Raw genomic sequence first — 22,193 nt, forward strand, 5'->3', positions numbered from 1 at the left:
TCTTTCTTTCTTTCTTTCTTTCTTTCTTTCTTTCTTTCTTTCTTTCTTTCTTTCTTTCTTTCTTTCTTTCTTTCTTTCTTTCTTTCTTTCTTGTTACTGTGGGCTATGATTGGATGATGTTTGTTTATGGATGATTGTAAGGCACATAAAAGACACACTTCCCTGATACATAATGACTTTTCATTATTTATAATAGAAAAATAGAATTCATTATTAAAGCCTAAGGACTGTTTTGATTGACCACCCACGTGACCCCAGGCCTACACTTTTTCAAATGTCTTCATTCTGATGTACAAATCTTTTGCGTTTATTCCCATAAACTTCAATATAGTGACATTACAACTTAAATATTTTTCAAGTGATTGCAGCGCCAAAGCTTTTACTATGAAAACAACCCCCAAACAGTCTTTTATTTATATGCACAGGAGTTCTTCCTTCCGGGCGCCCGTTAGCAAGGTTTTCCAACATCCTGTTTGGTAGTCTGTGGTCTCCTCATCCAAACTTTACTGATTATTATTATTATTATTATTATTATTATTATTATTATTATTATTATTATTATTATTATTATTATTATTATTATTATTAATTGTTTATGTTATGATATGCTCCCCGTCCATAAGCATGAACTTATTCGATAGTTTTAGTTTTTTGGTTTTATTCTTTAAATATTTTTTTTGTCTTATCCTAACTGACGATATATTATTAAAGGGCCTAACCTTTGGGACACAGACTGTACTGTACTTTCACGGTATTGTGCTAATTAACAGTATTTTTTTCCTATTTCTCTAGGTTGAACTGCAGTCAATGCTAATTCACTGCGATGTGACTCGAGCAGGAAGGAGGAATGTTATGACCTCCCAGGCGGGGCATCGGTAAGAATGATCAGTTGTAATGAAGAGGGGGGAATGGGCCAAAACAACGTCCAGGATTTGCGCTTCACAGAACAAGTTGCTGACCACGATGATCTCTTTGTGTCTTTAATTTAATTTAATTTAATTTTTTCATTCTTATATAAAGATAAACGGTAGCACTAAATGTTGAATAAAATTCATTTTGGGTCATAGCAGAGGTTAAATAAACCGCTGATCCTGCCTATTGGTAGTGTCAGCAATGTAGCCCCTCCCTGTGGTGTTCCCCTGCAAACCCTCCAATCACTTCCTGTAACCGGTCATTGTATGAATATACATGAGCCACTGAAAGCTATGGGACCTTTGGCTGTCTAGACAGCTCTAGCCGGAGTCAGTTGGGTTATTTTACAGGGGGCTCCTTCAACCTAAAAAACCCCAGAGAAAGGACTACAACTTTTACCTTTCCTGCACAGGGGAGATCATGACAGGGGCCCAGCGCATTAAAGGGCCATTTCTGGTGCTGCTCTTGCAGCTTGTCCTTATTTGCTCCTCTCAAGTAAGTCTCATTATGTTTCTCTCTCTCCCTGTTTTCTCTATTATGTCTGTAGACAGATGTGGCAGAAGTGCTGGTAAGTTCTTCTGCAAGCGTGCATGTCAAACAAAAAGTTAATTTACCTGCAATTATGCTTAGACTGGGATTTCTTTCTTCGGTTAATTTGTTTGAGCATCAATCTGTTGTGGAAAATGCAAGATTTTCAGCTTTCATTTAAATTGGTTCTTTGTTTCAGTGTTTTGTCAGCTACTGAATAATTTAAAGCCGAAATTCTGTTTCAGTATTTCAGAGACAGTCCTGTCTATAACATGGCAGTGCACCTGTTCTTGCTCTTTTCATATTGGCTTTTGTCAGAGGGACAAAATTGTTGGGTATTTATCAGAAACGTAATCAGATATTTTCCTATTACATTACAATTAATTTCATTATACATAGAATAACCAAGGACCCCCTGGCCCCCCTGGACCTGCAGGTGTCCCAGGAATTGACGGCATTGCTGTAAGTGCTTATAGTTTTTCACCATTGTCAGTATAATCTGTCAGACACTTTAAAAATAGTTCAGTGTTTGGACCCCTGAAAGTATTAAATCTCTTTTGTTTCAGGGAGAGAGGGGAGACGATGGCAAAGACGGTCCTTCTGTAAGTATTACATATAGTAAGAGATTTAAGTAATTGTGTGTCTTTTTCACTGAATATCTGTAACCTTTGTTAGGGACCCGACGGAGATGCAGGTAAACCTGGCTCTGGAGGATTACCTGGAATTCCTGGAAATGATGTGAGTGAAGTATATTTTGTACTATTAGGATCAGCATTATTTTATAAAGTTATCAAGAAACCCTGAAACCTGCAAAGGGGGTGGGACCACAAGGTGTGTTCCTCCCACATAATAGGTCATGTTTGCACGTTAGACTTTTGGAGTGAAATTTTAGATGTAGAAGGGGATCTTAGTGCATGTGTGCAAAAATTTGAGGAATTTATTTGACAGGATGAACGAGTCCCAGTTTCCTTTGCATCACGGCCTGCATGTTTTAGGTTCCTTTCAGAGTTTAACAGTGGGTTAGGAAAACACAAAAGCCCGTCTTATGCTTACATTTTGGTCTTTAGGTGAATTCACTTTCACTTTAGAAGTTTAAACAGACCAAATCAGTTACTTAATTCAAAATACAAGATAAAAAAAAGTCACTGCCTATAGAAACTGCACCCAAAGTGACAAACAATAGGAGCTTTGTTTGGCAGGCCACTGTTGGTGTCTCCTGTTGAAAATTCTCAAAAAAGTGTGGAATGATTTCTTTCAGTGTCGTGTTTGAAAAGAGCCGGAGGAATGTTGCAGTCCTAAAGTTTTGCCCTCTGACCTGGCGCTTATATTTTCTTGTGTGCTTGATAATTTGAAAACCCTTTTGTGGACGGAACAGAGAAGCGTGAACTAAAATTCTGGGGTGTTAAAGTCAAGTTATTCCCACTTCCAGAATAGAGCAGAATTCCTCCCACACAAGTATTTTGATGGTGTAACATATGGGGATCAGCTGATCAATTTGGAAATATCGACTGGGATGGTGGGGTGAAAGGCATTTTCTTTTGACATCATAACCAACATATTTAAATTCTGAAAGTGTCTTTTTTAAATATAAGAGCAAAACAGGCACTTGATTTGTTTTGAGATTTGCCATGATGTGTTAATTTCACTCGATGACTCTTCTCTGCAGGGTTTGACAGGCCCCATTGGAGATCCTGGGCCTGACGGTCCCCCCGGACAGAAAGTGAGTGACTAATGAGCCTTTGCTTTCCTGCTTCAGAGACTGTCAGTGAAATGGTGCCAAGCTGCTGTCCAGTCTTTTGGCATGGCAGAAAGAGCCGCAGTGCATAAACCAATTCCTCATGACAAATGAGACTTAATCCTGCAAGTCTTCTGTGTAATCCCCATGAGGCACGAAGCCCCAACATCTTTCCTCATTAGGCTAAACATTGCCCAGCTCAGTCATGTGATGAACTGAAGGAATGTTAATTTGAACTGCTTGCAGGCTCAAATAGCTCAGTTTTACCTGAAAATGGAATTTCATACCTAATCCTGAAGTTTATGTTTGTTTTTTAGGGGGAACCTGGGAAACCTGGACCTCGTGGAGCAGCTGTAAGTAACATTTCCTCTTGAACCCCACCAGTCACAGGAAATAGCCAATCGAGGCCACCTGGAAGTCATATGATATAGAAGCTGTCTAAATTTTAGTGTTTAAGTCATTGCTATGTTCACCAAACCCTGTACATCACTCATATTGAATCATATTGTACGTCTCCTCAGGGTGTTGGGCCAGATGGACCCCTTGTAAGTAATTTGTTTATACAACAAATACAAGTTCCTGTAATTCTAAAAGTTTAAATTATTTTGTATTCAACATGTGTCAATAATACTGAATGGTCTGAAATGTGAGCAGGGGCCACCGGGACCTGGAGGACTTCCGGGTGAATTGGGAAAAGCTGGACCACCTGTGAGTAGAGGCAGAGAAAAAGGACCATTGTCGTTCTTTTTTTATTGAGACAGTGAGGAGGATACAACAGGATACAAGTATCTTTCATGATTACAAACTGATAATATAAAAGAAGAAGAAACTACTGTTACAGCCATTTCCTTATTCACAAGAAATAGCCACAGCAGGTAGCTCCATATGTTTGATCTGGCAGCCCTTACTGATACATCCTCAAAAGGATTTTTGCATCCTTCCAGGATCTCACCAGGGCTCTTTAGCTTATTAGGCAAATGCGTAAACCACCAAAAATACATAAACATATAAAAGTTGCATTGTGCATCTCTACACCCTGTAGGTATGATGTGTTAATACCCCTATAAAGCGACAAAATATATATGTGCACATGCAGAATGCATTCACACTCACACACTGTTACCAACCTGAAAGTATCATCTAATCAATTCAGTTTTCTTTTTATTACAAATAATTATTTTGTCTAAAAAGAAAGTCAACCCCCAAAAATGTAAATCATATTTTTCAATCAAAGACGGACTTTTGGCTTTTTAAAATAAATCATAATATACATTTCTAATCACAGTAAATATATTTTGTCCTATGAAACATGAAACAGTACATTAAATATCCAAAAGAAAAAAATCCACATTCCTGTGACCCAGCTGTGCTACAGTTTATTTTCTATATACCGATATAATTGACACAATCAGAGTCAAAATCTAGTGGTTTAAAAATCCCTGTTAATAGTTTGGTTGTGTTCTGTAGATAATAATCCACATCTTTTATTCTGAAAATCAAATTGTAAGCTGGTAATGTTGGTTTGCAACATTACCAGCAAGAAATGCCTTGCTGTACTTTTATCCTCTTGCATGTTAGCAATTATACACCATGTGCACAGCTTCCCTGTGTAGACTTGATGTGTTTACACCTCTTATCACAGGGGGCTATGGGTGTGAGAGGGCCACAGGGACCTCGTGGACCAGCAGGGCCCAGAGTAAGTGATTAAAGGTTCATTTGGGATTTGATGAAATTTCCAAACTTTCTAGATGTACATGTTAAAGCCATTAGGTTTAATTGGTTAGTTGCCATCAATAAACACTGTTGTCTTTCTTTTAGCGTATTTACAAGCTCCTCTAATCACTGATGATGTTGAATTATGAAAATGTTAACTGCAGTTTTCACTCCATTTCAGGGTGCTTCTGGAGTGCTTGGCAGCACTGATCTGGTAAAATTACTTTCCGTATTTCTTGTTTTGTTTTTACACTAGATTTTAGGAATACTTTCTGACTTTTATTGTGTTGCTTAGTGTCCCAACTCCTGTCCACCTGGGACCTCGGGACATCCTGGTCTTCCTGGCATGAAGGTGAGTAGAAGTCACTTTTGTTTGCTCTGAAATCACATTAGTATCCCAAAATAGTGTTGTTGTTTTAATAGCCTTGGCCTGCCTTGTTTCTAGGGCCACAAAGGTGCAAAGGGTGAAGCAGGAGAACCTGGGAAACAAGGACACAAGGTAAAATATGTTAATGCTTGCAAACTGAAATCTACTCCACGACTATGCCTAGCCATATGAACTGATATAAACACTCGGCACATAAACAAAGTGAATTTATGCTCCTATAATTGTGTAAATAATCACTAAAAACACCAAATTTCCGCCCGCAACTGTCACAACGTTGCACATCAGGGAAAAAAATGCGCGTGACTTAAACTTTAAAAAATTGATTCCCGACACCACTGAGACAAGGATTATTTGTGCTGCTCAATTTCAAGAGGAAGTGATACAAGCTTGTGTGTAATTTCTCTGACTCCTTGTCATGCACGGGCGATGATTTATTCGAAATGACATTCAAGCAGATCTAGCTTCTCCCTGTAATGTGTCCACGCACTATATAAATGGAAATGAGGCTGGGGCTATCTCCCTTTATCACCCCCATGCCAGGATATGATTTACTGTCAGCTTGCACTCCTTCACTGAGAGTGATTTTCTCCTTCACTGAAAGTTTCATTTGAGGCGCCTTTTGCCTGCCTGCAATTCACACAACTCTCACACGCAAAGATATTTACAGTTAACAACAGAACGGCACTGTGCGGGGCTTTAAGAGTATTATCTCACGATATTTGTAAGTAATATTGAAGTAGAGAATAAGTAAATGTTGCGTTTATATGGAAGAAACTGGCATGATGTAGAAAGCAATGCTATTTATATAAAAGCATGGGGTGTATTTACATTTGAAGTCGAAGGAGACAATGGTAATCTAAATTGCATATTACATATGACATATGACCCGACTCCAACCTTCACCCAACATGAAGACTATTGTTTCATTCACTCAAAAAAAATCCGCTCACCAGAAAATCAAGACATTTTTTGAATGATTTAACAGTCTAGATAACTTTTATCTTCTTGAAGAGCAAGAATATTGTCCAAATAGAAGAATATGAATTCTGAATCTTACATCAGATGGAAGTTGATCAAGCACTACTAATTTCTCTCATAATAAAAGCAGCGGCTGACCTGTTTGACTGCATTAGTTTCGGCTTGTTATGTAACATTTCATTATCATCCATATATTGTTTACATATTTTAATTGCTGGTTTTGATTCGCATATTTAAAAGAATAAATTGCCCTTTTTAACAAGAGAAAATGTGCTCCGCTCTGGTCCTGATAAATATCTGTCTTAATGGATATGCTTTCTCGGGTGTACCACAGAGGCAGCAAATATATTATTTGTAATTTGCAAAGCTGGGGACCAGTTAAATGCTTGTCTGGTTTCCCCACTTGCAATCCATTAAGAAGTGGGTATTAAACACTTTACAGAATAGCTGCCCCTATTTTCTAATTAACACACAGTGGATAAGAGCAACATCAATTTGTTTTTTTCTGCAAAAGAAACATGCTGATAGGTTGCCAGTGCCATCACGGTTCACAGTATGCCCACACTCTTATAATGTAGTTAAATTTGCAGCCCAATATTTCATCTGATTAACTAAATATTGCTTTTCAAATGATTTTCTTTCTTTTTTCACTCATCGAGGGCGCGGAGGGAGAGCAGGGAAGTCCAGGGGAGGTTGGAGCCCAAGGACTGAGGGTGAGATACAGTGCTTAATCAGTGAATTAAGAGTCTTTCAAGCTACAATTTGTTTGTTACTGTTCTGTGTTCTGTTAATATGCTCACCAGGAATCTGCTTAACCTGTTTGTTGATCCAGGGACCTCAGGGAATTCGTGGAGCTATGGGAATGATGGGCCCAAAGGGAGAGAGGGTAAATGTTTCTTTCATTTTTAAGCCCACGACACCATGTATGTAAACAGTAATTGGTAAATCATTTAAATAAACCCTAATTTTGAAATTAAATATTCTTAAAAGATAAAATATAAGTTCTGGAGAAAATACGAGTTCATTTTGAGTTTGATACCATGAGTTTCTTAAAAAACGCGGACCAGTAGTCACAAATAAAGTGAAAAAAGTTTAGCAATTAAAAAGAGATGAACTTATTTGATTGGCAAACGAACAGTAACATGAATAAATTGAATGAGTCTTGTCTTGAATAAGATTGTTGAGGGCACTGCATTAATAAAAATACATTATTCTATAGTGTAGATGCTGCAGTCGCCCACAAGCACTTATGAAAACAGTTGGCAGTAAACACTTTTTTTTTCTTGCATCCATAAATGCAAAGTGAAAAGAAAATGTTGTTCAATTGCAGTTCATTTGAAACAAAATGATCAATAACTATCCTGTGGTTGGAATATATTCCTGAGCAAAAGGACCGTGTGGCTTGTTATTAGCACTTAGCTCAAAAGCCAGCATTGCTTATGGTATTAACGGTGTGACATCGGTACAACTGATGGAACATGGGTAACTTGCACATATATATATATTATATTTTAGGACAAGACAAAATTATATTTTGTCTTGCTTATTTCAGCAAGACAATACCAAACTACTCCCATGTCTTACAGTAGCATAGCTACACAGTTAAAGACTGTGGATGCTAGCTTAACTGATTGCAGTCCAGACATGTCACTGATTTAAAAAACACCGTGTTGGCTTTATAATATGCCACATTATAAAACCAACACAGGGTTAACATGACCTGCCACAACATTTCCCAAACACACTAGCTAGATTTAAAATTCAAGATCATGTGTTTAAATTGTTTTCTTGTTTTTTTTAATAGTCTGTGCTGTATTTTATTGTACTTAAAATATCGTAAAAAGACTTTACAAAAAAAAAAGAATCAAGATCAATCATATTTAATTGGTAAAGTGTTGTAATTAAATGATATTAATACCTATTTTGTTCTTTGGCAGGGACCTCGAGGTCCTGATGGAGATCCAGGTCCACAGGGTGTTGCAGGGGCAGCTGTAAGTTTGTTTCAATGTAAATACATTTGTGGTTCATAAAGTTACCAAAACTAGAATGAGAGGCAGAGGGTTCATGCTCCTCTTAAGTTGAACTTGGGTTTGGGAGACAAGTATCCACTCTCCTTTCATGATTATGCTTAAATCTCTTAAAGCTTAGAGCTAGCATTGGATCAGGTGACCCTGAACAATTCATTAGTTATGCTGCTATAGACCCAGGCTGCTGGGAGGACTTCCCATGAAACACTGAGCATTTCCTCTGCACTCCCCCTATTTTCACTCCTGATTTGTTTATATGCAAATACTGAATGTCATTACCTTTAGTGTACTCTTTCTCATAGTTTGCATTTTGTCCTGTTTGTTCTCCTCGGTCTCTAGGTTACTTTTTTCTCTCTCCTCTTTCTCTTATTGCTCATTGTGAATTGCCTGAATATTGAGGGGTCTTTACCTTGCTATATTGTATATAAGTCCCTTTGGCAGACTTGTTGTAAAACGGAGCTACATAAATAAGATTGCTTTGAACTAAAGATGACATGTAAATATAACCTGACAACTTATTTCAGGGGGATGTAGGCCAAAGAGGTGCTATGGGTGAACCCGGGCCTAAAGGCGAACAAGTAAGCAGCAACACTTTATCATCACAGATATGAATATTTTCATAAATAAGACATAAGAATAACTAGACTGTTTGTTTACAGCCATTAGAAACTATTGACCGTTGGATTGCTTTGTTGTTTAGGGTGCTCAAGGACCAAGAGGACTCACAGGTGTTCCAGGTCCCAAGGGCGAGTCTGTGAGTGTTGTATCAGTGATGACAAATAATCCTGTGATTATCAGATAGTGCACATTGTGAGCAAACCATGCATTGTTCTTTCTCTCCTTTCTCATCAGGGCTTACCAGGTGTGGATGGTCGTGAGGGTATTCCTGGAATGCCTGGAGCAAAGGTTGAGCATTATTACACTGTTTAATAGTTATAACTTGTGTTATAACTTGCAATATTATAGAAAGTAAACATCTATTTTTCTCAGTAGATTAATCTTTTGCTCTGTTTCCCTGTAGGGAAGCGTTGGGAAGTCAGGCATCCCTGGAGAGGTTGGACTTCAAGGGCTTCCGGTGAGTATGACCTCTGAACTCAAACTGTCACAACTAAGTCATTTCAACGGGTACAGTTTATCTAAGCTCACATATTTTCTCTGGGTTTACATTTCAGTAAAGAACTGTTGGGTCGCATCTTATAATGAATATTACACAGTGCGCACATAGTGGACGGTGCTGTCAGGTAGTGATTACTGTCATCCTCAGGCACAACTGCCAGAGCAGAGTTTTGATGTGTCAAGTTTAGGGAATTTATGAGAATCATCTTGAAATTTCGAATGATTGCAAAAGCCTTACGAGTTATTATCTTCTTATTTGTGTCAAAATGTAATTATATCCACTAATCCAGCTTTTATCCTCTCTTACTGTTATGATGATGTTCATTTTAAGAATGGTACATTGCTCCTCTGATTGAAAGCAGTTTTCCTTTTTCTAGTGTCGTATATAAATGCATGTCCTCTGTTTTTAGGGTTTGCCTGGTGTACCTGGACCAAAAGGCACAAGTGGCCCTAAGGTGTTTTCCCTGATCAATATATAAAAAAAACGTTTTTTCTGTTGTTAATTGATTTTTATTATTTTTTCTCTTAAATTGTTACTATCTGAAATAAGCTTTGATGTTTCTATACAGGGAGATTCTGGTAACCCAGGCCTTTCTGGAGCAATAGGATCTGCTGGCAAACTCGTAAGTATGAACGGGGATTGTGGAAACATCAGTATAGCTAGTGCCACCTCTGTTATGACACTCTATCGTGTTACTGCAGGGTGAGCGTGGAGAACAGGGAGAGCTGGGATCTGTCGGGCCCATTGGTGAGCCTGTAAGTGTTTTTTTCCCCAAGAAGAATTTCTGTTATGCTTGTGCTTTAGATTTAAACTTTACTCCATTTCACCTTCTTATCATCTTCTTTTTGACCTACAGGGAGATAGAGGACAGCAAGGTCCTGCAGGTCCCGCTGGAAAGCCAGGTCCCCGGGTATGTTATAAAGAAAAATTCATTAGACTGTAATTGTTAAGTGAATCATTTTGATTGGGAAAACATTTATTCTTCTTTTTTTTTTTAGCTTATTTTAGCTTACATTCTTACCTTATTTGGGAAAATGCATCACTTTAAAAGGCCTGGCAGCCAATGTGTCCCCAGCAAACAACAACAGCAATCAGTAGAAAAGCTGGTAGACTACATTCCTTAATTATCTATAGATTTAAAAAAAAAAAAACTTTGAATGAAAGAAACCAAAGAGAGGGAAACTTCAGACTCTAAAGTCCTGGCTGTTGTTTAGCTGGAATGTCTCAGAGAATAGATGGAGGCCAGATCTCACACAAGGTCTATTTTCACAGTAAGGCGAGACCAAGCAGTGGGCTGAAAGAGCTCTCTGTTCACCTGGCATTCCTCAGAAAGCCGGACGGTGATCAAAGGGAGAATGGCACACACACAAACACGCCGGAGAGAATGACTAGCAATGCTAAGCTTTACGACAGTTACTTCTAAGCATGGTGTCAAGGGGGCCTGTGCTGGACATTTTTTTTCTTTATCCTTGCTTAAATGTTTCGACTTCTCCGATGTACATATTTTTTTTTTATAGGGACCCAAAGGTGACCCTGGTCTTCCTGGTCTCCCAGGTCCTCCTGGTCTGCCTGGAATAAAAGGAGAAAGGGTAAGTAAATAAAAAATTCAGACAATTTGCTTAAAAAATGCTTAAAAAGGTAAAAATGGACTCAATAATCAGCAACAACCAGCTGATCGGCTCCCTCTAGAGTATACAAATGGAATATTTTGTACTTCTGAGTTTTGCATGGCGTCTTCATCTGTTTTTATAAATTACAGGGAGATCGTGGAGAACCAGGACCCAAAGGAGAGCAAGTAGGAATGAATTAATTCTCTCTTAACAGGAAAATACTGAATTTAAATAACAAATGGGTTTCTTTGCATAGATTATTTGAAAACTTTTTCCTTTCTTTTCACAGGGAGTTCAAGGTGATGAGGGAAATCCAGGAGAAAAGGGGGATGTTGTAAGTGGTTACACTAACACTAACAGGATAAATCTGACATATTTTACACGTTCACTCTTACCAAAGCACATCTGTAATGTTTCCAACATTTGTGTTTGTTATTTTTGTCACAGGGTGACTCAGGAGAACCCGGCCCTAAAGGGGAAGTGAGTTGAAATTCATTGTTTTTAACCTTAATAGCATCACCGTTTTCCTTTTGTGCCGAGTGACTGACAATGTGCTGAGGTTTTAAAATGCTTCTAGTCTAAAAGCTATTGTCTTTTTAGGTTGGGAACCCCGGTGAGGCTGGCAGAATAGGTCCCGAGGGAAGTCGAGGACAGCCTGGCATTGAAGGACCACCTGGCACACCTGGACCACGGGGCATGCAGGGAAACAGAGGCCCACCTGGAGTCAGAGGAACACAGGGTCCTGCGGTAGGTCCAAGAGAAAGTAGTTACCACTCATGAACCAAACTCTCGGGCCTAAGGCTTACAATTAACTGTAAATGTAATAAATAAAATAGTCAAATTGTAAATACATAAATAAATAAATGTTACTACATAAAATAACAATTTTGTCTTATATAAATGGTTTTCAGCAGAAGTGATGTGAACCCAGCTAAAATTTCATTATCTGTCATTTGTTTCTTCAAGTGGTTTCTAAAATGAATCAAGGATTTGCCTTATGTGTTACAGAGTATGCAAACATGCCACATTTTCCACAGCTTTAGTAAGCAAAAACACGATCAATCCATATAATGCAATGATTTCAGTGTATGTTTAGTGTTTTACTTAAAAAAAAAAGCCACAAAGAATTCTAAGTATAATTAATAAGTGAATTAAAAAACAAGATAATACTCAGATAGAACTTGAACAAAACTTTAAGACTGTGAAATGATACATCTATAGGATACAACAGACTCATGGTGGCCCTGAGAGGTCAAATACACGAAACAAAACAGGCATGTTTCTGAGGAGACAATAACATGACATGCAGAAGTTGACAGAAACCAAAGCATGTGTAGGATCGCTCTGAGACGCTTTAAAAGAAGCGGAAGATTCATTTGTGGAGAGGGAGAAAAAGATGCAGGTACTGTGTGTTTTAGTCACATGATTCATTATATACTGTAGCTACATGCTTTCTATTAGCCGCTTACTGTTAGCTTGTAACGCCTGCAGCTGTTCTGTCACGTTAATGTTTCCCAAAAACACTTTGTTGTGTTTTTGTGATTTTTTTTTTTTTAAAGTTGCAGTACTTTTGACCTCCCAGCGCCACCGTACCTGGGCCTAGATTTGAACTGCGGGCGTTGTTTCTGTGAGCTCACTGCGTCATAATGCCATTCATTTATTTTTTAGAAATAAATTTATGCATGTAGGTATGTATTTATTTTTTAAAATGTATTTAGGAAGTAATTATATAATCTCACATATTTTTTCCTCAGAATAATAATAAGCAGGTTAATGAAAAGACACATTGTTAAGCTTTAAGTTAATATAGGGTTCATCACAGCCATACACACTTTTATTATTTTGATGGCTTTGATATACTAATAATACTGCAAAATAAATAATAACACAGACGAGTGTCATATATCAACAGTGAGTACACTAAACTCCAAAATTCAAGATGCTCCTGAAATACTGTTTCACTGATATCTTAGAAGTTTCTGCACCCACCTGATACTTCAGTCTGCGTGAAGTGAATCCCCACTTGCCCCCGGCTTGCCGGTGTTCTGGCATCCCTCTACAGGGAGGTGAGCAAAAGGAATGCTTCCTTGTCAAGATCAGTGAAATCCCAAATTCAAATTCAACACCTGTGCGGTTGTAAGGGGAACACTTGTATCTCCACAAATGTCAACTTTTCAAGAGAGGAGAAAGTAAGCCTGGTATTCTGCTCTACCACTGTGCACTTTGTGTTTGTTAATCCTGTTATATAAGCCTAAGAACAGCAGTGTTTTCTCAACATAAAGAGGACTTAATAATCTTTCATTTTAAGATGGTCTGCTTCACTGTTGAATCTCTGCATTAAATGCCTTAAACTCTGTCATGAAATCTATTAAGTCATCATTTTCCTTCTTCCCTTCTAGGGTAAACAGCCAAGTGATCAGCACATCAAACAAGTTTGCATGCGAGTCATGCAAGGTAAGAAAAGATAGGCCTTTGACCCCATTTATCACTCCCCCGTGCCTCATTTCATGACTTTAATACGTCCCAGAATGCCTCATTACACAACCACACACAGAGCCACGGCTGCATTTTCTCATTTATCCGGGTGGTTGCTGAATACTCTGAAGTTGAAAAAGCGAAGGTCTCATAGCCAAAACATGAAATAAGCTTCAGCCTTTGTTTATTTGATGGATGAAAGATCCCTCCTCCGAGTTTTAGAAATGTTTCACCGAAGTCACAACCTCTGTTCTCTTCATTCTTTTGCTCTTACGTCTTCACAACTCATCTCCTATCCTCATGACTATTTTATACCCGATGTGCTGAAAAATTAATTTCACCTCCAGCAGACCTACACTCCTCTGCTCCAAGCAAAGAGTCTGCCTGGGAAGGAAATCTTTAAAAAAAAAAGGAGAAAAAAAAAGAGCAGTCGAGCAGCTACAGCATGAATTTTCATCAGGAGCCAGAAAACTGGAATTTTAAGTGCAAAATACCATGCAGAAGGGAGCCACGGGAGTTTAATATTAGATCCTTTGCACCATGAACATAAATTTTCTGTCACTGATTGGTTGAAATAAAGAATATTATCTCCTTTCTGCTCAATTTACTGGTGTCCTATGGAAAAAGGTTAAAAGCAGGAAAGGCTTGAGGGATATCATGACCACACTTTCACCTCGATCGTGTCCAGTGCTCAAGTTTAAGAGCTCCCACGTGAGAATTGTTTCGGACCTAAGTGTGACATTAGTTTTTAGAAATGAGCCTTCTGGTGACAAATGATTTATTCTCAAGTGTTATGCCTTGAAAGTGCCCTTGACAACTATCAACTAGAGCTGTTGAGAAGCATTCAGTGACTGTTTTTCACCTAATGGTTCATCATCTTTCTGTTGCGCTTCCACAGAACAGCTGACTCAGTTAGCTGCTAGTTTAAGGAGGCCAGAGTCTGGCATTGCTGGTTTACCTGGAAAACCCGGCCCACCGGGGCCTCCTGGTCCTCCAGGAGACAATGGCTTCCCCGGGCATGCTGGCTCAAGAGGCCTTCCAGGACTCAAAGGGCCACCAGGACAGATGGGAGCAAAAGGACCCAAAGGTGATGAACGCGCTCTCCTTATTTGCTTTTTAATTAGACATTAAACAAAACAACGGCACAATTCTTTTTTTCTTTTTCTTTTTTGTAAATAAATTATATATCATTATATAATACGTCTTACAGGTGACATGGGAGACAGAGGGGCCAGAGGACCCATTGTTCGAGGACCGAAAGGTCAGTCTGGACCACCTGGACTTCCTGGTGAGTACATTTTTATCTCTGCATGACTATCATCATGCACAATTACACATTACAAAAGTTAAACAACCTAAAAATAAAATAATAAAGCCTACATTGCTAAATCTAATCTATTGAAAAGCAACCAACAGTCTTTTATAATAAATCATGTGAGTAGCTGTTACATTAAGGATAAATGTTAACCTGTTTGTTAAAGTCAGCAATTAAGTAAAGCATATTTTGTCATCACAGGGGAACCGGGAAGGCCTGGCTATGGCCGTGACGGTCAGGATGGGCAGAGGGGACCTCCTGGCATTCCTGGACAGCTCGGTGTGCCCGGGCCTCCGGGTCCAGCCGGTCCTAATGGTTACTGTGACCCATCAGCCTGCAACCTTCAGGCAGCAGCTGCGCAGCAGTCCTTGGATGTGAAGGGACCTGCAGGAAACTAAGAGACATTCTGGCAAAGAACAGAAAGACTGTCGAATTATCTCCCCTGAGCACACAGCATTTTTCACAGTTTCTTCCCAGGGGCTCTAGCTGGCACAGTGCCTTTGATTCGCTAACCTCTTGTCTTACGAGCATGTTTTGTGCCAGCCACATCTCCATCAGAAGCAGCCAGCCTCTTTGAGTCGTGGAAAAACACACACATATATATATTTTTTTATGCGCTGCAAAAATCTAGCCTGTTCTGGTGTGTTTTTTTTCTACCTGAGAGCTGTTTTGATATATTCAGGACTGTGCTCCCATTTCCGACATATAAAAATGACCAGAAATGGTTGTTTATCCCACTCTCCTTGTACCTCTGCCTGAATTTTCTTTTTGTGGTCTCCCTTAACTAGTTTTCCGAAATAAAAGCTCTTTCTTTTCCTCCACTTTTTCCCAGAACATCTCAAATAATTAACTAAATTAAATCAGGATGAGGATTTTTTGGGGGTGGGAGCTGGGGGAGCTGAGGGTTTCAAACCATCATGGTCTCTATGAGCTGATCTTCCAAAGATAACCTTTCTGATACCCTCTTTTGAATATATAGTTTTACATTTCTGACTGTCTTTTCAGGCTTGCTGTATGGTGTAAATCTGTAAAAACTGAACAGTGGTTACTTCTATTCCCTACAAACCCCCTGATGTGAAATGTTACCTCATTGTAAAGAATGACAACAGAGCACAGCTGTGCATATGTGGGAGTATGTTTGAGGGATGAGGGAAAACCATCATCAAAGTAAGAAATACACAGGACAGCATATGGAGTGTTTAATTTATTCTGTATACCGGTGTGATTAAAGATAAAAAGATATTTTGTAAAGAGTATCAGGAAATGATTCTTAACCATTTTTCCAAGAACCTCGGAGTTAAAAATGAAATAAAATACAAATGTCATAACTGACTAAACAGTCTCACAATCTGCCAGCTGTTCGCACCTTTCAATCACATCACCAGATCCTCTGCAGCAGATGGTGCGTTCCCAGTTACAGAGGTACAAATTTCCATTTTCTTCTAAGAAATAAGCACTTTTCCTCATGACATAGTCAAAAACTCTCCAGAGCAGCTACTAAATAATTGTTGCAGTGACAATGTTTGCCTCAGTTGTTTCTCTGATGTCACAGCTGCTTAAATAAGTTCAATTCCAAACTAGTTTGACACATATCCCTCGCTATTTACGCTACCACATTTAAAAAAAGCATGTTGAAATAGTAAACTGGCTACCACCCCACCCCCCAAAACAAAAGAACAATAATTAACACAGAAACAGCATCAGGTTTGTGAATAAAGTTTTATTGAAAAGAAGTGTAAGTGCAGAATATACAAGGAAGTCACGCACTGAATAACATTTATTGCACACGTGTAAGGCAGATGCCATTAATCAGTGTAAATGAAAGAAGCTGCAAAGAAGGCTGTAAAGTATAACCTCTGATGCCTGGTAACCACCCACCCCCCCACTCCCCCTTACACTCCCCCAACAACAGGAACATCACTGCGCCTGTTCTCTGTCATCCCATCAGCACGTCAGCTGATAACAGGACTGCAATATGTGTGTTTTTACATAGACATGAGGCTTTCATTCGCTTTTTCAGTTAAAAGGCAACAGTTGTTTTGGTGTCTCCCCCCCAACAACAACAAATCTAATCATGTAGTTGTGGTAAACCAAGACTGAGGTAGGTGTTCAAACAAAGAACAAACATTGAAGTCACACGGCACAACATGAGCTTATAAAAGAGCAGAGATCAGTTTCACTGAGACCAGCAGGCAGACATTTTTAATCCTAGGGACCACGCTGAGAGTCTGCTACATATTACATCTCATTACAGGCTTTGCTTACAAGATTAGATCACATGTGGCAACCGGATCGACTTACATTACTGGAGAGAATATGCAAAGCAAAAAAAAAAAGAAGGAAAAAAGAAAGAAACACGTGCACGTATGAAAGCGGTGTTATTGTTTTAGGACGCTTCAACCTTCAATGACTCCGTCCACGAGTTTGCTTTCATCTGACATTTTCCACTTAGAACAATTGGAGTAATATGAATGGCTTCAAATTTCTAGTGAAGTGAGCTGTGTCATCAGCAGCCAATTTGTGTCCTCCCTACTTATTATGCTGTTTAGCTAAACTGAAGCCACAAACTGGTGCACATTAATATCAATTGAAGCTAAATTCAATATATGGAGGGAGGTGCTTTCATCAGCACGCTGAAAAAGTTTAGGTCACATTAGTTTGCTGATGCTGTCTCATTTGAATCTCATCAAGGTCAGTGTTATTGTCTCTGACGGGAACCCATTAAAACCGAATATGAAAATTACTTTGATGAAAAGACAGGAGCCCCTAGAAGGAGGGGATTTTATGTGGCCTACAAAAGCAAAGAATAATAGTTTCCCATTCACATTACAAAAGCAATGAAATACAAGTCCAGCAGGGGGCTCTTTCAACTCACAAATGAAGTTTGTGGCAAGCGTTTGATTCAGTACTCCTCTAAAATTAAACCCACCCAGTCTGATAAAATTTAGCAGAGATAAAACCAAGCTGGCATGCTGAGAAAAATGTAAAAAAAAAAAAGGGGGAAAAAATCTGTAAGATGTGAGTTAAAATTTACATGTATAAGAGAAGAATAATGACTGTGAAGTACAAAGGGAAAAAAGTGTCAAACAGCAGATGTTAAAGGAGAGACAGAAAGAACCGAGCTCTTAATGTCACAAAATTTCAGATACACACAAAGAACGTTTCAAACATGAATCACAGCAGGACTCTTTAAAAGTAAAATTAAAGCCTTTGCATCAAGCTCTAATTAAACAGAGCTCAAAATGAAAACCTGAGGAAACCAATATACACTACAGGCTAATTATCTTTTTCTTCTACACAAAAAAGTTATTGTTTAGTGAGATTATAAAGTTTGAAAGAACAAAAACTTTTTAAAGAAGTGAATAAACTAAAATCCAATGTGTAAATGCTGGATTTTAAAAAAAATTCCTTTGTCATCTTTAGCGTACTTAAGTTCTTAAAATGTGTGTTTCTGCACAGGATCTACACTACAGTTACACGACCTGTTTAGATAAAATGCACAGGCTTCAAAGGTTTCAGAAAATTCATAGCACATAAATAAATCCAGTCTCAAAGCTCCCTGAAACCCAACTGTTAAAAACACCGCGGTGCGATTACAAGAAAGTTCAAGTACATGAAAAGTTTGATGCGTCTGTTAGCTGTAGTGTAGTATTCTGATCTCCTTTGTGTTTGTGAAAATCAAAAATATACATAAAAACCAGAGGAATTGTCATACACGACACCTTGTAAACAATATGTGTTAATAATTTGCAGCACTGTGTGACAGGTGAGAACCTTAACGTGTTGTTACAATGACAAAAAATGGATGAAAATGATGTTTTCAGGTCCCTTAACGCACCCCATTACACAAGAAAAATGAAAAGGAAAAACAAAAATTGAAAATACACAATATTTACAGATTAACTCCACAGTAAAGCTAAATGAAGGGTCACGCTACAATCACTGAACACAAACGCCATTTAAATTACATTCATTTCATGTGGAGAAAAATGATGTAAAAGGCTAAAAAAAGAAGCTCCAGACAAACAGTGTCACTGAGCTGTTTGTTGGTTTTGTCTTACAAAAGCTTTGGCAATCCTCGCCGACGAGCGCTCAGTTAACAACTCGTGACTTGCAGAAAACTGGAAGACGCGTTAACCGACAATTATACGGCAGCTTCTTTTAAAAGTGATCATTGTACACGACGCAAACGTGTCACCAGAGACTGCATCGGGATTACAGGTAATCCGAAAATCCACTTTCTAGTAACAACGTCACTCAATATTCATGCTACATTTCCTACATTCATTATGACCATTTTGAAAATACATTCTTGCAGAATGCGGCTTAAAATAAATAATTTCTATATCAGACACGTCGGCTGCACTTTGGTTACATAAGGCGCTTCATAAATCTGCTATTTTCTCACACCTCCACGTACAATAAGTACATTCGCTAAGCTAATCTGTTCCTCAAACACACAGAAACTCGTGCAAAAACACACGAGAACACAGAAACATGAGATGTACCTTCGGTCGGCACACCAGCTTATCTGAGTGCGAACAGAAGAGTGCATAGACATGCCCATTAAAGAGGCAAACGCATAATTAAGATGGTGTTTTTTTTCAGACAGGAGTCATTTCATGGTCTTGAAAGACATGAGAGTTGACAAGGAATGCATCACGTCACAGTAGAGGATATGAAATTTAAAAAAAGGAAAATAACTTAAAAGTACTGCATTGCAAAGAGATTTCAGCTGTATTCAAAACAAACCCAACAGCAATCCCACAAAAACAAAACCCAGACAGCATCTGAGTGTTTTAGTAAAGTGAAAAAAAGAAAGAGGTCAGCGGTGAGTCTCTCCGACTTCCCCTGCTGTGTGGCTGCAGCACTGAGCTCAGAGCCGGATGGCTGTCTTCGTAATAGCTCAAACCCCTCTGCTGGGCTCACAAAGATGGAAGAAGACAGTTGCTGGGGTCGCAAGTACCGGGGGGTCCACGGGGCCCTGGAGAGCCAGGAGGGCCCCGAGAAGAGATCCCAGGTGGGCCTTCACAGAGAATTAGAGTGCATTAATTACGGCACCAGGCTGCACTTTATCATCATTCAGAAGAGCTTTCAATTAGTGATAAAGCAGGCACATGTTCCCCTCACAAACACTCACAGCCATTCACTGTCCATACAGGCGAGCTGTACAGAATCACAAATGGAGGGTAGCCAGCTGTGAACATTATAGTGCTTCTGCTACATTTAGATCATCGCCTGGAAGTCCCGCTCTCACCACTCACACGGACCTCGAAATTGCACGGAGTATTAAAAGTATACTATCTCCAAGTAAAGAAAGCTACACGAGTTCAAAATTAGCAGTGTGGTAAGATAAATTCGTTGTACAAACACATGTACAAATAGGTTTATTAATGTTAAAACAAAGACAAAGAAACCCCTTCCATTCACAGAGCAATCTGCTTTGTAAGTATTTCCAGCCGCCAGCTTTAACCACCAAGATAAATCACTATTCTCAAGCCATTTCTTGTTAAAGTTGCATTTTCCCCATTTCCTTCGACTAACGAGCGGGCTGGCTAGCAGGGCCTTTTTCTTTATTATCGTGAATGTATTGCAAGTCCTAAATTGAACTCACCACTGGAAATAAGCATCGGGGAATTGTGTATTCTTATTTTACTTAAATGCAAGTTACAAGCAAAAAGGTTAGCCAGTGTATCCAGGGTAGTGTTACCTTTGTAAACATGTTTAGAAGAATTAAAACAAGAACCAGGCAGATTTTTACCTTTGGTTTGTTAGCAGATCTGCTCCATTTATATTCACTAATGTATACTTCTTTTTTTTTTAAACCAGCAGTGTCTTTGAAATCAAGTGTCAAGCAGACGACAATTCCTATTGAGAATTATTCATCAGCATTTCAAAGCACAAGAGATAAAACTTCCTGCTTAGTTAATTTAGTCAATATTTGATCAGAAAATGACTCAGCCATTCTAAGGTTTGCTGCTTCCAGTTTCTCAAAGCGTGAAAGACTAATTGCAAGGCTAATTAAAAATAAAAAACAAATATTAGGTGCAGCTCCTACACGGTCTTTTTATTTTAGAACATTTTAAATTGCATTTAATTTGTTTAGTTTTAAAATCAATTTAAAAAATCAGTCTGTAATTACAGTCGCAGTTCTTCTTCTTCTTCTTTACTTTCATTTAATTGAGAAATGCTCCTCTGATGTAATGCAAAGTGGGACTGCAGTGAGTATCAATAGATCACTATATAGCTGCATTGGAGGATCATTCAGAACTGAGGACATCTCATTTACAATTAATGAATTCTCCGGTTTCTCTGTAATGAGAATGGAGGAGAGAGGAAGAACACATCCTCGCTGTCTGATATGGTGAGGTCATCGCGGCCGATGAGACATTAGTATCTCATGTTACTTAGCAACAGCTTGCTGAAGTGTCAAAGCGGTCTGCATTGCTTCATGGTCTCTCATACATTGTTCATATACGAAAACAACACCAAGAATAACACCTTCTTTCTCAGAAAGCCTGCAAAAAAAAAGACAAGAGACAAAAACAAAAACAAGCCCTCCACTGCAGTCCTGCCACAGGAGTGTCCATTACATCAGTCAACCCATTCACAGCTCGAGGGAGCCTTGCCTCCACTATAGTTTGTACAAAGAGAATTGCAGGTACTGCCTTGTCCTTTACCTCCCTGCGAAAACACAACTTGCCCTTTCCATCAGAGCCACATCCATCTACTGCTTAAGTGCTCAGACAAACTATCCACAGTATCGTGGCGGTGGAAAGATACAGGAAAAAAACCTTAATCATCTAAAGTACCTTATGTTCCAGTTTGTTAATTCTCTTTGTTAATACAACAAGTTTAAGTGGCTTTGTACAGCTGATAGCTTTACCCTGCTAATTTGGCACAATTCAGAACTAATGCACTCCAACGGCAGCACCTTCAGGTCTAATTACCATCAGAGCACATCAGGGAACGAACACGTGGAGGCAAAGATAGCAACTACAGTATGAGGTCACTTCTCAAAAAGAAAAACCCAACAACTTGAAAATACTGATTAATTAGAACTGCCTTGATTCATCGACCTGTGGAGCCTGCCAGACAGATTTCTTACCCTTTATTTTATGTATTTATTATATTATAACTGATAAATCAAAGCTGTGCAAATTTCATTTACGTGACTCACATATCCCAGTCTGAGTCTGAGGGGAACCTGCTCTATGTACGGCTAGTGTCAAGAATACCACCAGGAAAACCAGAGGAGTGGGCCAGCTCGTTGATAGCACTTAGTTTAAGCACTTTCAAGGTTTTCCTGAGACGTGACTACAGCTTAACTCTAACCCCCAACCAGTTGAGCTGCAGGTGCTTCTTATAACTGTGTGCCTACAGAGATGATGTCTT

The 22,193-nt window shown here is 38.9% G+C and overlaps 2 protein-coding genes across 5 annotated transcripts in view; one reads left to right on the forward strand and one right to left on the reverse strand.

Moving 5' to 3' along the window:
* The first annotated feature begins 1,206 nt into the window (after positions 1–1,206).
* On the forward strand, positions 1,207–16,117 carry col9a1b (collagen, type IX, alpha 1b). The gene is made up of 32 exons (XM_013911840.1): positions 1,207–1,407; positions 1,840–1,902; positions 2,007–2,042; positions 2,116–2,178; positions 3,107–3,160; positions 3,493–3,528; positions 3,697–3,720; positions 3,830–3,883; positions 4,818–4,871; positions 5,070–5,102; positions 5,184–5,240; positions 5,334–5,387; positions 6,914–6,967; positions 7,087–7,140; positions 8,192–8,245; positions 8,806–8,859; positions 8,982–9,035; positions 9,134–9,187; positions 9,303–9,356; positions 9,808–9,852; positions 9,967–10,020; positions 10,100–10,153; positions 10,255–10,308; positions 10,916–10,987; positions 11,158–11,193; positions 11,298–11,342; positions 11,456–11,488; positions 11,609–11,755; positions 13,408–13,462; positions 14,382–14,570; positions 14,694–14,771; positions 15,000–16,117. Exons 1-32 carry the CDS (start codon positions 1,333–1,335, stop codon positions 15,194–15,196), a joined length of 2,040 nt encoding a protein of 679 aa, XP_013767294.1. The 5' UTR covers positions 1,207–1,332; the 3' UTR covers positions 15,197–16,117.
* Positions 16,118–16,623: 506 nt separating this feature from the next.
* LOC102201838 (collagen alpha-1(XIX) chain) overlaps positions 16,624–22,193 on the reverse strand; it is a 102,369-nt gene continuing 96,799 nt past the window's right edge. For 3 of the 4 annotated variants that reach the window (XM_013911859.1, XM_013911860.1, XM_013911858.1), the window contains one exon: positions 16,624–19,824. In XM_013911859.1, coding sequence (XP_013767313.1) covers positions 19,724–19,824 — 101 coding nt within the window. In that variant the 3' untranslated portion in view covers positions 16,624–19,723. The remainder of the gene's footprint in view (positions 19,825–22,193) is intronic. The other variant, XM_005737117.2, reaches the window with a different exon arrangement.

The sequence above is a fragment of the Pundamilia nyererei genome, unplaced genomic scaffold (assembly GCF_000239375.1).
Source record: "Pundamilia nyererei isolate P.nyererei 1_Seehausen unplaced genomic scaffold, PunNye1.0 scaffold00073, whole genome shotgun sequence".
In the NCBI taxonomy this organism is placed as follows: domain Eukaryota; kingdom Metazoa; phylum Chordata; class Actinopteri; order Cichliformes; family Cichlidae; genus Pundamilia; species Pundamilia nyererei.